This window comes from Urocitellus parryii, chromosome 6, assembly GCF_045843805.1.
Source record: "Urocitellus parryii isolate mUroPar1 chromosome 6, mUroPar1.hap1, whole genome shotgun sequence".
In the NCBI taxonomy this organism is placed as follows: Eukaryota; Metazoa; Chordata; class Mammalia; order Rodentia; family Sciuridae; genus Urocitellus; species Urocitellus parryii.
In genome coordinates, this window is record NC_135536.1 from 70272255 (window position 1) to 70290125 (window position 17871).

Consider the following 17871-nt stretch of genomic DNA (forward strand, 5'->3'; position numbering starts at 1 on the left):
AGTGTTACAATGACATTTGAGCTGGGTATATTATTTTACTATACTCAGCTCCCATTAATTACTCAGGTCTCATTAACCATACTTAGTACATTTTCTAATGAACAAGACATGACAGATATGTGAGGTGTATATTAGAACATCCACCATTTGTAGAGATAAATAGAAATCAAGATTTTCATTTTGTCTTTTATGTTCAAGCCACAGCTCTCTCCCTGCCAATCCCCTCAACACCCAATCCTATTTCCTAGAAGGTTTTGACTTCAAGATTAAATGGGTCTTTTATACCCTATATAATTTGTTATCACTATAAGTTTTAGATGTTGTGTCACAAGGGGGAACAAAAAGAAGGCACTCAGAAGACATGGAATCACAGAAGGGCGTCATTCCAAAGCGACATTAAAGTGGCCACATTATTCAGCCCTTCCAGCCTTTGTCTGGCATTTGCATTCTAATAAGCAGAGCTCAAAGTTCCTGGTTTAATCTCACATACTGTTTCTGGCAAATAATTACACTAGCTGTATGCTCTATGGCCTACATTGTAATTTGAAGCAATAATGACAGGTCCGAAAATGACAAGGAGGAGAGCAATTATTATTCCTATTGAGTCTTTTCAGCCCTCTTTCTCATAAAAGCTGTGGTTCACACCTCCCTGTATGAACTCCTTAGCAATCCTGAATGTGTACATTAAACAACCACTGCGTCCCAGAGTCAGATTTTCCAAAGCATCTGCAAATCCACTGCTAAGTGTCAGCGATGACATTGCTTTTCCCTCCAGAATTTGAAATGTGTGCCTATTCTAGCCAAATGCAATATGAGGGGCAGAAATGAAGTCCCTGTTTTTACATACAGGTATATATCCTTCCTGAAATTTCTTAAGAGGCTGGAGGAGGCCAACAATCTCTTAGGAAGCAGAATGCACAATTAACAATATACTTGTCAATTCTATTTCATTTAAACCCCTACAAAATAAGCATAAGGGGAATATTGATCCTGTTTTCTGACTGCAACACAGAGAGGTTATGGGCCATCCTGAGCTCACAGAGAAGATCACTAATAAAGGCTAGATTGGGCATGCCAATCTGGGTGGTCAGCCCTACAGCTGTCTCCACATTAGTAAAATGGATCCATAGAGCTTCTGCCCAGCTGACCACTAATGAGCCCCTCAGAAGGCAAGGCCATGCAACACAAGAACAGAAATACAAAATGTAATAACATTTTTAAAAAGGAAAGAAATTTCAATTCTAATACCATCCTGGGCTCACAGATTGTGGGAGGGAAGTTGGGGAGGGGAGAAAAAGACATGCAGAAGGAGGGAGGGAAGAAGGGAGAGAGAACATGCATGCATGTGTGTACACACACACACACACACACACACACACACACACACACACACCCCATAGGTGCTTAATCAGCAAACTAATAACCTCTTACCTTTGAATCCACTTTGTTGATATTGTTTTGGCAAGTACAGGCTGTAACAATTAGATGATGGCAGCGTTTATGGACGACACAGGTGCACACTAGGAAATTAAATCCAGCAATTACACATTTATCAGATGCTCACAGTCCCGCCAGTTGCAGCAGAGTCAACGAAGGCTGCACCAGACTCAACTTGGACATCTGCCCCCCATGGTGGCAGCCAGCACTCCCATGCTCCTGTCTCTTTCACCATATCTTAACAGAGATCTTCGCCCATGCTCAAATTATCTTTCTTCAAGTCCTGAGCTTATTTCCTCCTCCCTGACTTTATCCCATCTCACTTCTCCCTCCAGAGGACTCTTCCCACAGTATAACTCTGCCCCAGGATTTAAAATTTCCATTGGCATCTCATGGCCAATCAACAGTGCTCAAAATTTCTAGCCAGGTTTCAGACCCTCTAGAAGTTACCCCAGTCTACCTGCTACCCTTTCTTCTATGGAATCATTTGTTCCAATAAAAACAAAGTTAGTTAATATTTTTTAGAATACATCTTCCCCCTTTTCTAAACACTACCTATGTCCTTCACCATCTCTAGACTATTCTATTTGCCTATCAACTAACTAAATCTTAAGTTTATAAGGTAGTACAACTAATAAAAGGAAAAAAACCTCTTCTGCCATGCATGGTGGCACACACCTGTCACCCCAGCAGCTCAGGAGGCTCAGGAAGGAGGATCGCAAGTTCAAAGCCAGTCCCAGCAATTTAGCAAGACCCTAAGCAACTTACCAAGACCCTGTCTCAAAATAAAAAATAAAAAGGACTGGGGATGTGGCTCAGAGGTTGAGTACCCCTGGGTTTGATCCCTGATATCAAAAATAGATAAACAGACAGACACACCTCTTCCATGAAAATAGCCTATGCCTGGTCCCCTTCTACACTGAAACCATCTCTCCCTCCTCTGATCTTCTACAGCCCTTAGCCTGACCCCTCACATCAAGCCTTCCACATGCAGCCTCACCATGCCTAGAATTCCCAGCATGATGCCTTGGGCCGAGCAGGCATCCACTAAACGTTTGCTGAATGTCTCAATCAATTGCCTGAATATTTAGAACTTTCTGAGTAATATTTTTTCCTCATTTTCATCCAGATAACTGACATAGTGCAGATGGAATTGAGCTTGTCATTAAAGGATAAACACACGTGTTGAAGCAGTATAAAAAATATACATCTCTTTAAGATCCCTCAAGACATGTGGAACGTTTTAGGATTAATCACACAAAGACAGGTGACATGTCAGCAAACAGCACTGGGCCTGAACACACATCTAGCTTTCACCAGGTTGAATTCTGAGGACTGCCACGTTGAAAGTGCTCAGAGAGCTGGTCTTTTTCTACAGGGGATCTCAACCCCGCCTTTCACAAAGAAAGAACTTGGTTTTTGAGGCTTGTGTGTGTGTGTTTTGTTGTCCTTGGTCAGCCTGGCAAAAGATTTATCAATTTTATTGATCTTTTCAAAGAACCAGCTTTTGGTTTCATAGTATTTCTCGATTGTTCTTCTGCTTCCAACTCCCCTGATTTCTGCTCTGATTTTATTATTTCTTTTCTTCTGTTCAACTTAGGCTTAAATTTGTCTTCTCCCTCTAGTTTCCTAAGGTGGAAATTCAGACTATTACCTTTAATCTTTCTTCTTTTCTAAAATATGCACTTATTGCTATAAATGTTCATCTGAGTGCTGCTTTTGCTGCATCCCAATATATTCCATTTTCACTTGATTCAAGGCACTTTTTTATGTTCTCCTGAGTTTTCTTTGACACATGCATGTTACTTAGAATGTGTGGTTTAATCTCCAAATAGTTGGAGGTTGCCCAACTATCTTTCTGGTATTGATTTCTAGTTTAATTTCTTTGTGCTCTGAGAAGATGCTTTATATGCTTTCTATTCTTTTACATTTTTATAGCCTAGAATGTGGTCTCTGTTGGTGGATGTTCCTCAGGGCTTGAGAAGAATGTGTCATCTGCTATTGTTAGATGGCATATTTCATTACATATCCATTGGACAAAGTTGTGACAGGGTTGCTTAGGTTAAATACATCCCTACTCATTTTATGCCTGCTCAGACTTTTAATTACTAAGAGGCCAAAGACTCCAACTGCAATAGTGAACTTATCTATTTCTCCTTGTAGTTCTATCAGGGTTTTTGTTTTGTTTTGTTTGGGACCAGGGATTAAACCTAGGGGTGCTTAACCACTGAGCCACATCCCCATCTCCTTTTAAAAAAAAATTATCTAAAGACAGTCTCACTGAGTTGCTCAGTACCTCACCAAGTTGCTGAGGTTGGCTTTGTATTTGCAATCCTCCTGCCTCAGACTCCAAGGCACTGGGATTACAGGCATGCACCACTGGGCCTGGTTTCTATCAGTTTTTAATCTCATATATTTTGAGGCCTATATGTTACATATATGTGTATAACAGTATGTAGATGTTAAGCACTGTTGTATCTTTTTGGAGAACTGACTCCATTATTATTACATATCATTATCCCCAATAATTTTCCTTGCTCTAAAGTCTGCTTTGCTTCTGAGGGGTGTTAGCATGGTACACCTTTCTCCAACCAAGCACTTGGTCTTATATACCTTAGGAAGATGTGAACAAAGAACTATCCCTCCTCATGTCTCCTGACTAATATTCTTTCCTAGCAGGTGACCCACTGAAAATAGCGACCAAATATCCTTGCACTATAAACCCCAAAAGAAAATAAAGTAACAAGACAGATATTCTAAATCACATCTTTTACACTCAAAACTACAGTCTTGTCTATTCAGAGTTGCTCAACTGATCTTGGTATGTGTGAGATGAGTATCACTATACATCCTGTGCTGGGGAGGCCAGGCAAAAGAATGGTACTAACCTGGTTTGTGGACTACCTTCTCATTGAGGACTGAAATGATAGCATCTAAGTCAATTATTACTGTTGTATTGATTACCTATTCAGTTTTCTTTAACTTTGAAAAGTCAATGGAATTTTTCATAATATCAAAATCAAAGTTAGATCCACTACATCTTACTCAGTTTTTCTAAGGAAAATAATGTTTTAATTCACCTGCAGAAGAGAAGGTGAGATTTTCTCATTCACACATAGACAACCACTGTAGGATATGTAGTGTTAGTTTGTCAATCATCTGCACAGTGAAAATCAAAAGAACGAGTGCTATAGATGTGAACCATGGGGTGATAAAGAAGCCAATGGTAAGGGAGACCCAAGCATAGGCCAAGGCTGATCCCACCCAGCTAGACCACTTGAGAACAGGGTCTTTCATTTCATCCCACCTCAACTGGAACACTAGCAAATGGGTTTTATCTTAGAATTGTGAAAATCAAAATAAATTTACTGTAACACAAGATCATTAATAGTTTAATTTTGAACATTTCTCTTATTGTTTTTAAATCAGAAAATTTTTTTAAAAATTGGATAATAGCTTTCTATTCCCTAAGCAGACTAAATGAAGACAGTATTGTACTACTTCTCAACCCTAGTGACAATTGAATGTGAAAAACAAAACTTTATCTTAGACATTCAAGGTTGTACTCACAAAACAGCAATACTTTTTAGTACTTTCTTGTTATTGCACAGACAAAACTTTAAACAATGAAACTTAACCGGGTATTCTGGCTTTAGAAATAAAAACATCCCCTCTACACTGTCTAAAATGCAGCCAAGATCTAACCAAAACTAAGGAGTTATAACTATACAGGGGTCTCCTTTGACCTGTAGTTATTCATCACAATATTAATGGAACGTATCCTGTTTTCTCTTAACATAATCATTTTTTAACATAGGAACAAGATTAAACATGATTTTTTTAAAAAAAAATGTGTTCTTACCTTGGCATTGATAACCCTGTTTCCCAAATACTCCCCTGTTCAAAAAAATAGAGAAAGAAATCATCATTAGTCAAACATTTCAGCAATAACCTCTTATAATTACAGTCCTTCAAAGAAAATAAGTTTCATCCTCCAGTTCTTTATGAAAACACAATTTCAGGGAAGAGGCAAAGACAATGAGCTTTTTGAGCCCACCCCAACTGAGCCTCACCAAACAGCTCCTCCATCACCTTACTGCCTCACATACACAGAAAGATGAACAGACAGGAAGTAAACATACAGAAGGACACAGTGAGTCCAGCACAGTTCCCTCTTCCCTGTGCCCACATCACCCCTGGAGTCCACAGGGGGGCAGAAGTGCTGCTACTATATGCCCTTCCTGCGGACTTTGGATTTGTCCCTGATACATTCTCTGGGTGATGATGATGATATCCTCATTCTCATTAACAAAGACCATGTTTTACAAAACTTATCAGGCCCTGGGCCAAGTGGCTACTATCTCATTTAATCCTCCTGAAATCCATGGGAGGTAAGCACACATAATAAGATGGTTAAGAGCACATGCTCCAAAGCCAGATGCTGTGATTTAGAGCAAGTTGTTATCTCTGTTGAGCCATAGTTTTCCCATGTATACAGGGGAATAATGATAACAGTATCTACTTCCCAGGTTTATCACAAAGATAGAACAAGTTGTTAAAATGCTTAAAGTGCCTTAAACTTTAAGTACTATGCAAAAGTTTATTATGTAAATAAAATGAAACCATTGTCTCTGTTTTGCACATGAGGAGACAGTGGTGGGTTATATAACTGAAGTTCACATACCCAGTTGGTGATAAGATTCAATGTCAGAGTTCATACTATTAAACACACACACACACACACACACACACACACAGACACAAAATAAACCAATATTTTAAGTAAGAAAGAATGTGTGTGAGTGTGTGCATTTGTCATAGGTTTTAAGGCTGGTTGAGGAGTTAATGTTCTCTTGGGGGAAAAATTCAGAGGTATTATCAAGTAAGTTTCTATTATGAACATTAGTTGAGTTCAGAGGTCATCACCACCAAAGCCGAAGGGACCAGGCAGGTCACACAAAAGAGAGAAGAGAATGGTGTGACATGAAATAAAATAGCAGCTGGGCAACCCAGAAAGAGGGGGTGGGACTGTGGCCAGCTACAGAGGGCCGACTCTTCAGAAGGGAACGTGGCTCAAAGACGCCATAGATACTAATTTTTTCAATGAAAAACATAATATGATTTTTTTCTGAAGATTATAAATGTTACAACCCGTTTGTAAGCTTTATAGCAATAGCCCATTTAGGACCTCAAACTCTATTCTTGATTTAAAACGCCAGAAACACTAAGTAACCCTGGGTTCTCACTGCTAAAAGGAAGAAATCCAAAGTAATCACAAAATCCAAGTGTAAAATAATTGATCAATATTCAGAAATTACTCTGAATTAAGTGTTTCTGCCTTCATTAAATACAATTATTAAAGTCTGTATCACTAACAGACCTCCTCTCATGTACTACTGACCTCTCTCTCCTACTGAGATGCTGTGTATATAAATTCACCCGTGTGGGTATGGTTGTGGGGGTAGGTGGGGGGTGTTTCTTTATTCTCTTTCCAAATACAGCAAACATCCTTAATTCTGTCTCTAACTGAAGATAACCACTGCTTAAATTTATATTATGTTATAGTTTTATGTATTGAAGGATACTGCCTCGAATCTTTAGAATTTATTTGAATTATGTTAACCCCTAATAGCCTGGGGTTAAATGACAGTATAGGATCACTTCAGGCCATTACCTTCCACTACATACCATGAGGCTGAAGACTACTGGGTATTTAGTTTCCTTGCAACAATTAATTCCCATAAAGCATCACATGATCCATGCCATCTTAAGATCAATACCATTGATTTTTTTTCTCCCAGGCTAATTACCTAATTTATTGATTATCTCTGTATTGACCCACTAGCTTATTTCTCTAATTTATGCCTTTTGACCAGTTCATTAGCACTTTTACTAAAATAATTGGAAAAATAAATGTATCTAAAACTTGGATCTAGAAATTATTGAGATCTTTTCTTTTTTTCTTGGGGATGATGGGGTTCAAAATTACTCAGTCAACTTATTGAAGAGGAGGCAAAAATCAGATCCTAAAAATAGTTCTTAATAATCATGCTTTCTCCTGATATCACACAGAACCAAAGGGAGCCTCTGATAGAGAGAGGGTCTTGGAGGGGGAAGCCAGGGGATCTCTCACCAGATGAACTCTCTGCAGTGAGAGCAGTAGGTGGGCTGCCTCAGGTATGTGGCCATAAACTTGTGTCCGTTGATCTGGTGGACCCGCCTTCGCATAGCCCTTTGGCGCTTTCTGGTAAAATGTTTGAAGATTCGGTCTCTCTGGAGAGTGGCTGTATATTAAAATAAAGGTAAAAAAAGGAAAATGAAAGAAAAATTAATATATGAAAGAAAAACTTAATATAATAGAAAGTCTCACAGTTCCAATACTTTCCCAGTTTGTTGTTCCTTCAAGATTCAAAACATCTTGAAAAAACACCTAACTTTTCTTAAACCTGAGGACCCTTCCATTTTGAGGTTAGACCTATGTGAGATCCCAGTGCCTGATGATAACTGGCTATTCAGGGCCAATCCCCCAGCCCAGACCACGAGTTTCCCAAGGATCCTAGGCTCCCCTGTGGGCAGCAACATGGCCTCCCAGACTCGGCTTAGATGTCTGGGTCCTTATGTCCATTTTTGGAGTGTAATGGCTGGCAGGTGAAGCAGTTTCTTACTGTTTTTCCCCTTTACTTCTGGTGTCCTCACAAACTGAATAAGGGAACTGCCCATGGCACAGGCTACGAGAGCTGTGTCCCAGAGCAGCTGGTACAGAACCACCTCTGTTACCCTGGACTGATAGAATTTTGGACAGTCCAAAATTTTCTAATCTCACATTTTAAAATAGTGGCTTCTAATCTGAAGAGTCTGGAAACTGTGTATCTTATTAAGATAATAAATTATGTCTTCTATATTGTTATACTAGAATTTTTCCAATGTTGGCAGAAACTTATGATTAATAAAACAAAACTTACATCCTTGATAATACTTTTAAGTAAATCAATAATATAGAAAAGGAGATTTAAGAATCATGTAAGAATAATTTGCTTATAAAATTTAAAGTCTGGAAGAAATATATTTCTTTTCTTTTTTTTAATTGACATAATTGTACAACTTTAAAGGGTAAGCGCAATATTTCAGTACATTTATACACTGAATTTATCAATTTAGGACACTCAAGGTCATCCATCATTTCAAATATTTACCATTTATTTGTGAAGAGGGCATTAAAAAATCCTCTCCTCTACCCATCTAGAATTATGTGGTACAACATCATTAATTATAATTACCCCCTGCGCCACAAAACACCAGAACTTATTCTTCCTCTTTGGCTATGACTTTGTACTCAATTTCTAAAATAATCTCAAATACAAGTTAGGGAGGAGATTATAGAAAATGAAAAAAACACACAAAAATATTATACTCCTAGAATGGGATAAGGATAACAAAAAGTCTAAAGCCTATAGACTCACAGATTTGCAACTTAAGAAATTTAAAGTTCCATTTGGGCAAAAGACCAAAAGCAGAAAGCTGAAAGAATCAAGTAGGTGGAAAAGGATTGGCAAAATGTGAGAAAAGGTCACTATTTATAATGTGTAGAAATCGTTAAGAAAAACAGTGAACAGGGGGCTGGGGATGTGGCTCAAGCGGTAGCGCGCTTGCCTGGCTTGCGTGCGGCCCGGGTTCAATCCTCAGCACCACATACCAACAAAGATGTTGTGTCGGCCAAGAACTAAAAAATAAATATTAAAAATTCTCTCTCTCTCTCTCTCTCCCTCCTCTATCTAAAAAAAAAAAAAAGAAAAGAAAAACAGTGAACAATCCAGGAAAAATGGGGCAAAAAATATGAAGAAAAATTCATAAGACCATAAACACCAATAGCCAACACACAGGCCAAGACCTCCAATCCCGGCCAAGATGGACACTTAAGAACCAGGAGCTGAGGCTGGAGCTGGAGCTCAGCAGTAGAGCACTTGGGTTCGAGGCACTGGGTGAGGCACTGGGTTTGATCCCCAGCACCACATAAAAATAAATAAATAAAATAAAGGTATTGTGTTCATCTACAACTAAAAAATACCTATTAAAAAAAAACAAGTCATCTGCTACCTCTAAAATTAACAAATATTACAAGAATTGCTAAAGTGTCCGTTTTGACCAGGGTTGGTAGGAATATCACTGGGCTACGACGGTCCTGACTGGGCCCCAGTGGCTATTTTCCTTACCAAACCTCAGGATTCCCACCTACAAACTAAGGGGGGGGGGTGCTGTTCTCCTGAAGTTTTTCCAAGGGCCAACCGAAGTAACACATTCAAAGTGCATAGCACAAAACCAGGCACCTTAAAAAAAAAAAAAAACAAAAACTGTAGCTATTTCAGGAATAATTTTTAGAGGCCAATTTGACAATATAGCTGTCAAAGTTTTAAAAGTACATTTCCTTTCATTCAGCAATCAACTTTTTGTTTCTATAAAAACACCAGTAAACAGGAATGTATATGCAATCCAGGTGTCAAATGCTACATTCTTCTACCAGTAAAAAGCAGGATCAGCAGGGCACAATGGCACACCTGTAGTCCTCAGTATTCTGGAGGCTGAGATGGGAGGACTGGTTGAGTACACTAGTTTGAGGCCAGACTGGACAATACAGCAAGATCCTGTCTCTCTTACATATACAAGTAGGGTCTACATTAAAAATTCCAGAGAATAAAATTCAGGAACAGCCAAATAAATTTGGCTAAGGAAACAATGTCTTCAGAGGCTCTAGCATAGTTAAAATTATACCTGCCTCATTTTGTGTTTGGGGTGTGCGCAATCGGTGGCAAGCTATCATTCTCAGGTTTCCTGTCTGTCTTAAGAACATAAACTATATCCCTGTCCTCAGCCCTATGAGGATAGTGTCATAATCAATACTCCTGACAGGTTCCTAAAATTTTGGACAAAAATCACAAAAGCATAGAAGTCACCATAGTACGCTGGCCTCCTCTATGACACCTTCAGAACTCATTTAGTAAGCCCAAAGTGAGCAGATTTTAATACTCATTGGTTAGCAAGTGATAACATTAGGTATCTCCCCATAGCGAACCTAACTCATCACCAGCCTGAGGGAGACCCAGCTTTAATATTAACCAAAGCAAGTTTGGTATTGAATTACTAAACACTCGTCATACCTAGATGCAAATTAAATTCTCCCTGGGGCTCTAATTACCAAGAACTTACTTATTTAATCCTTTACAGATACTATAAAGATTGGCTGAAAGGTCAGCTCACTTGCATTTTTAATATTTCATTAATTGAATCCTATTTTTTTTTCCTCAGTAGCTATTGCCACAGCAGAATCGCAACCTGTGAATTTTCCAGCTGATTCCTTCTAGCCATAAGGATTTAGAAAGACCTTCTTGTAGCTGTCCACCATGCTGTTCACATCTGGACACCTTCACTCCTGCCTTTGGCCCTTCCTGGAAAACTCTCCCCTTCCTTTGTTTTCCACTTAACGAAGACAGACTGATCTTCACCCTCTCTGCCTCAGGGACCAAGCACCATCTCCAAATCCTAAACCAGGTGAAATGCTTCTAACCTGTTCCACAAAGCCTGGGAGTGCCCCTTCAGTCCTTCCCCTTCCCCATCCCCCACCCTGTAGGCCACCTTTCTCTCCTTCACCTCTGCCCTAGGTGCCTCCCACGCACCCCACATAGCCACAGTCTCTAAACTTGACTTTTTCTTCTTCTTCATTTTTTTTGCACATGTGCCTCATTGTGTTTAAAAAGCAAACACACACACACTCATGAACACAGTCACACACTCCTAGGAATTTGCAAGACATTGAGTCACATAAAAAAAAAAAAAAAAAAACAGTCCCCACTGGCTCCCCTTGTCACTGTTTTCTTGACTGACACCATGGGCAGGAAGAGAGAGCTCTCCCCATGCTCTGTTCACCCAGCTACAGACCGACACCCACTTCACTATCGGAACGCAGAGGGCGCCTCCTCATTACCCTGGCCTCCTGTTTACTGAGGACTCAGTTAAAAGGATTATAAAAGAATATTTAATCCTGGTGTGCCTTCAACCAACCAGGGCTTTGAGAAATCTTTCAGATCACATTTTAACTGAACACGTCAGGCAACCCTGACATGCTTTGCAGCCAAAACTTGCATCACAACTTCTGCTTGGCTCCAAAGGAGCCCCATGTCTCTAAGTAAATAGGAAGCTGGCTGTGTCCCAACAGGGGAATTCACATTCCAGTCTCCAGAGGTCAGCAGCCCTGCGGCCCCATGTCTCTCCAGGAGTTGGTTATGACAAGCCATCCCATTGACGGGGTGCAGAGTAACTCCACAGAATATAGTGAAGATTAACTGTTCTTAACTAAAATTCTATTTCATAAAACTTTGTCATCCCACACACTGGTTTTGAGAACTTTAGAATTGGTCAAGTGATTAGAGTCACCAAACTACCCCAGGGTAAGTTTTCACATGCAAAAGTACTAGACTAAAATGTGTAGCCATATGAGTTTTTGCGAAAGATGACCGTATCTCTGAAATGCCTGTAACACTGTTTTAATCTCAATAAACAGCAAATACTTCACCCTTGTTAGTCTTTTGTTCTGATTATCCAAATTTAAGCAGAAATAAGTATTTGAAACATTCCGATGTGGGACAATAACATGGATCATAGTTCCTTATTTTCAAATCATAGTAGGCAAATTAAATCAGAGACAGAAAATTTGTGGGTTGGCATTTCATTTCCAGAATTACTGATATAAAATGCATAAAGGAAATAACTTTGATTCCATGTAAAATACAATTTAACTCTGTGAAGCTGAATTTGCCTAATAGCACTGTGGTTTGGTCTGCTCTGTGGCTTGTCTTTATAAAGAGTTGTACAGAGAAAGACCAACAGCCTTTCTAACCACAGGCAGGGTGGGAGAGTGCAGTGGCTGAGGCATTGGGATACAATGCCCGAGTGTGAATCCTCCTTCTCTCCCTTATAATCTGGGTGACTTGGGCAAGTTGCTCAATGTCCTATGCTTCAGTTTCCTCATCTGTAGAACAAGAAGAGTATGTCCTTCATAGGGTCATTTGGCGGACTCATGAGTTAATAAATGTATCACAATTGGAAAAGTATCTGCCAGGTATTAACTGTTACCTATTACAATTGTTGTTAAAACCCTTACCTCACATTGCCATGCAGTTCTAGAAAAAGAAAGAATTTTTAATTTAGTGTCTAATTGTCTGGAAGAAGAATGACTACCTAGGAAATCAATACTTAGAGAAGTGGAATGACATATCCAAGATTCATCTAGCTAACCAGGGCCATGACCAGCCTGGGGCTCTTCCATTCTTGAATTTATCCCAGGGCTCTCTGGGTAATGCCATACTACATTGCATCCTTTATTAGTGCAATGACTCGCAATTAGATTCTCTGGGTCTCCTGCCATCCCTGGAAAGTAATATATTTTCTGGAAACAGAAACTAACGGGAAGGTTCAGCGAGGTCAGGCAGCCGATGATATAATTGGGGACGCCAGACTCAGTATTATTACTGCACTACCAAGTAACACTATCAAATGTCTTTTTTTCTTCTTCCTGAGATAATTGTTTTATCATTTGTTGCACATGAGAGGGAACAACTGCGAGGAAAATAAACAGGAAAATTACAGAGTTAAGGAAATGATACTAGTCCAGAAAGAACCAGAAAGTATTATGCTTATTTATGCCTCCAAAATACAACTCTGAAAGGTTATGAGTTAATGCAAGAGAATTCTGCTTACCATGATCAAACACACAGAATAAACCCACCATCTGATCACAGAGCTGTTGTCATGAAGAATGTGCGAAAAAATAAATGTAAACATGGGTGATCCCTGTTTGAGACAATGATATAAACAGAGAAAGACCAGAACACGTATCAAGCAAACCCATAAAATAAACGAGTCTTTATGACAAGCACACCCACCAGCGATGGGAGCATTTACTAGATGTAGTGTGAAGAAGAAATCACAGAATTACACATCTAGGCCTCTGGTTGATTCCATAAACCTTCATAAAGGGACTGATATGAGCAGTTGGAGAGAGGAGGAAGGAGAACTTGGCAAACTGGGATGGAGACCAGGTTCCAGGATTTCAAGCCGGCACCAGTAATCAGGGTGGCATTGAAGGTTTTACGATTTACAAATGGCAGCAACCCCCCCACCCCCAGGATACTGAGTAGCAGAGAACCATCTATGTTTTTTGGAAGGAGCTTAACTATATGACTCATAGTAATTTCCAAATTCAGGTAGAGGATTAGACTTGCATATTCTGAGATCCAGCTCTACAGAAGGTATAAAGAGGTGCTCTGCAAAGCTTTGGCTTCTGATGAAGCACCACCTACATGCACCTATCATGTTGTGAGCTGAGAGACTGCTGCCATTGGCAAGAGGAGAGAAGGAAGACGATTTGTCACCATCTTGACTGTCTGGGGTAGGACTCAGTTGAGCCTGTTCTCCCATCTCTGCAGCCTTCCCTGCCAGCACGGCACCAAAGTTCCATCAGGAGCCATAGGAAAAGCCTCTTGCCACTCTTCTAGGAGAACAGGGCCCTGACTTCACCTCTGGGATCTGTACAAACTCCACTCTCCCCATATCAGATCTTGAAGAAAGGAGCCTGGGCTCTAGCCATAGCATCTGGTTCCCCTCACTCTACAATTTCTTTTTCTCCAGTGGCCCTTGCCTTCCACACAATCTTTTTTTTTTTTTTTTTTTCACCAGTGAGCTATAATGACAGCTCTTTTTTTATATATGTTATTTAGAGATAGGGTCTTGCTGAGTTGCCTTAGGACCTTGCCAATTTGTTGAGGCTCTTATAATCCTCCTGCCTCAGCCTCCTAAGCTGCTGGGATCACAGGTATGTGCCACCACACCCAGCTTTACCCAATTTTTAAACATGCATTTTTCCAGAGGTTCTCTGCACACCATCCTCCAGGTCTTTCTGGATATCCATTCATCTCTTCAGAGACTCATATATTCTCTTAAATTCCAACAATTGCCTTAACACTGACAACTCCTAAATTCACAGCTCCAGCTCTGGCTTCTAGCTACTAAACTTATTACTAAGTAGTTTCCCAGCATCCCTTCAACAATTCCCCAAATTATCTAGAACTTCATATTTGATGGGCTGGACCCCTTTTCCCATATCCTTGACCCACTCTTCCTCCTTCATAATAAGACCACTGTCCTTGGAGTTATCCAGACAAAAATCCTAAGATACATCTTCAGATCAATCCTTCTTCTCTCACTGAGCATCCTGTTATATTCCATCTACACCTGTCATCATTAGATTCCCCCAGGAGCAGAGTTTGAGACAAGAACTTCAGTTGCAAGTAAAGTGAGCACTCTGAGTTAGTAGATTCTACATCCATAGATTCAAACAAAACTCAGATTAAACTATTTGAAAGAAAAAAAAAGCATCTGTTCTGAACATGCACAGACTTTTTTGGTTGTCATTATCCCCTAAACAACATGACTGCTATTTATATAGCATTTGCATTGTATTAGGTACTATAAGTAACATAGAAATTATTTAAAGCACACAGGAAGAGGTGTGTCGGTTTCATGCAAACACTATGCCATTTTACATAAGGAATTGAGTGTCCATAGATGTTGGTATCCATGGGGGATCTTAGAACCAATCCTCCACAGATATCAAGAGTTAGCTTCAATTTATTTGGGAAATAATTCCCAGAAGCAACAAAAAGTTACAGAAGTAAGAGAGAGAAGGAAAGGAAACCCACAAAAATATATCACTGGACAGGTTTCCAGTGTGGATAACCAATGCTCAACCCCTTTAGGGATTTCAAGGAGTTGGTGGAATAAAATCAGGGGAGGAAGAAACTAGATCTTTACCCTCAAGCTCCCACTCACCATCAGCTGGTGGTGGCTGTAGGGGAAGTAGGGCACTAATTCCCCAGCATTTACAGCCTTGTTTTATGGCCTGAGAGGAAATATGGGTGAAGCATCCATATCTGCTACACTATCACATTGATACTTACCCTGGTCCTGATTTCTTATTTATATTCTACTGCCATATATATTTTTTCTATAAGTTTCTTGAAGCTCTTTGTGGAATAAAATTTAAGCAGAACATTTTTACAATAATGATCTCTTTTCTGCACACTTAATTTAATGACAGAAATTCCCTCCCATTCTCTATCATTCATTGTAAAAATCCTACAGTTCCCTTTTGCAAAAATGTTAAAAATTTCTACCCACTTGCTGTGATTCTACAAGTATTTCATTTTCCTTGACTGATTTCATCCATAAATAGACTTCCAACTGCCACTTCTTCATCCTTCACTTTTTAAAAAGGGAAAATTAAATATTCCTCAGTGAAACATCCCCACAAGGTTTCGGGATAATGGGAAAAGAGCTCCTATTCCATCAAATTTGGATTGGACCACTTGGGGATACATCCTTGTGATTATCCTCAGTCATCTCATTGGGAATGTATCTCAAAACAGCACTCTGAGCTCTAAGCTTAAGTTAGATCATGCATCTTGGTTTTATATGCTTTAAAATGTAAGTCTTGTCTAACTATCTGGGAAAAAAAATTATATCCATGATTACTAAATTGAACCAGGGAGAAAATGCCCTATTCAGGAGTCCCTGTTCTCCTGACACCTTTATACCTGTAATGTTAAGAGGACAATGTGGCTATTGTGATGTTGATTGAGAGCACAGGCAATATATGAGATCTCTCTTTTTCCTCTTTTGTCTTTGTCCTTGTTTATAAAAATATATGGAAAATGCAAATGACACAAAAGACTATGAAGAAAATTTTCCTTTTAAAAATCACCTTAAATCTTACTATAAAATAATCCCTGAATAGCTTCGTAAACATGCCAAACATACATGCTATACAGACACAGTTTTAAATCAACGATGTTAATTCTGTGTGCAGCTTTGCCAACCATGTATGCTAAACATCTTTCCATGTCCTTTTAAAAGTTACTGCTTCTATTCTTAGCACTAATAGTGAAGTTACCGTTTAATCAGCATACCTTACAAAATGAGCACACAACATAATTTCAAAGAGATCCAATAGTATGAACAGGTTCTCCCATGGAAATCAAGCTTCCCTTGGAAATCTGTGTGTTTTTCTCATTCACTTCAAGCTTAGGGACTGCTCTCTCCTCCCCCAACCCATTTCCCAAGCCCAGGTTGGTCTTCCTTCCTCACTTAAAAAAAAAAAAAAAATCTTATACAAACAACCTGTCCAACCAAAATCTTTTCCAGATAAACATGTGTTTCCTGCTGAGTACTAAAAGAATCCTGCCTTTTAGTTTGGCTTATTCCATTTCCCTTTCATTTTTTTTTTTTTCTTTTCCACTAGTAGATTTCTAAGGTCCCTTTTGAGCTCTGAAGCTCTGGGTTTATAATTCTGGAAAAACCTTGCAAGATCTGAGCCACGAAGAGCATGATTCCCAATCATTTCCCTCTCAATCGCATAGTTGGAATGAAGCAAGGCCGGCTCCCTTCTGTGGCTGGTTCACCAGCATTTTTAAAACTGCTGCCCTGCTACTCACTGCAAAGATGAATTCAAAACCCAATACAGAAGGTAAAAAAATACCTTTATCACACCGTATTTCCTGCATTGCTAGCATAAGGGCTTGCATCCTCTGTTACTTTTTGTTGATTGTTTTTGTACATTAAAAAAAAGGCAAAAAGACAGCTGCTTTAATCAAATTTTATTTATATTATATGGACACTTCCTGTCAGAAACTAACTCAGAACATATATAATGGCTGCCAGGAATTTTTGTTTGTGTTTTTGGACAATCTCATGATGCCTTAAATAGGATCAAAATAATATTAAAAAGAGATGAATAAATTAAGCTTGTTTGATTTTCTTTAAAATCAAACAGTATAGCTGGGCACAGCAGCACACACGTATAATCCCAGCAGCTCAGGAGGCTGAGGAAGGAGGATTTCAAGTTCAAAGCCAGCCTCAGCAACTCAGTGAGGCCCTAAGCAACTTATTATTTAAGACCCTGTCTCAAAATAAAATGGTCTGGGATATGACTCCGTAGTTGAGTGCTCCTGGATTCAATCCCTGGTACCAAAAAAAAAAAAAAAAAAAAAAAAAAAAAAATCCAAAAAGCAGTATAAACAAGGTTTGATAATAACAGGGATTGAACCTCTAATGAAAGTAGACTTTTGGACTTGCAATGAATTCCTCCTCTTTGATCCATTGTTGTTATTCCCCTTTTATCAAAAAGAGCACATTCTATTCACTGATCAAGGACAAATGGATTCTCTTAAAGTCCATTCAAAGGGTTCTTCCTCTATTTCCATACTAACTCAGCCCTAGCCTTGAGTTTATGCTTTTCTAGAAAAAAGTAGATGATACATACCACACGTGCGCGTGCGCGCGCACACACACACACACACACACACACACACAAACGAATAAACAAATAGC

The 17871-nt window shown here is 39.3% G+C and overlaps 1 protein-coding gene across 1 annotated transcript in view; it reads right to left on the bottom strand.

The window, feature by feature from the left end:
• Prkch (protein kinase C eta) overlaps positions 1-17871 on the bottom strand; it is a 215903-nt gene that overhangs the window by 98388 nt on the left and 99644 nt on the right. The window contains exons 3-5 of the mRNA XM_026385188.2: positions 7571-7721; positions 5300-5334; positions 1432-1520 (exon numbers count right to left, since the gene is read on the bottom strand). Of these exons, the coding sequence (XP_026240973.1) occupies positions 1432-1520; positions 5300-5334; positions 7571-7721 (275 nt within the window). The remainder of the gene's footprint in view (positions 1-1431; positions 1521-5299; positions 5335-7570; positions 7722-17871) is intronic.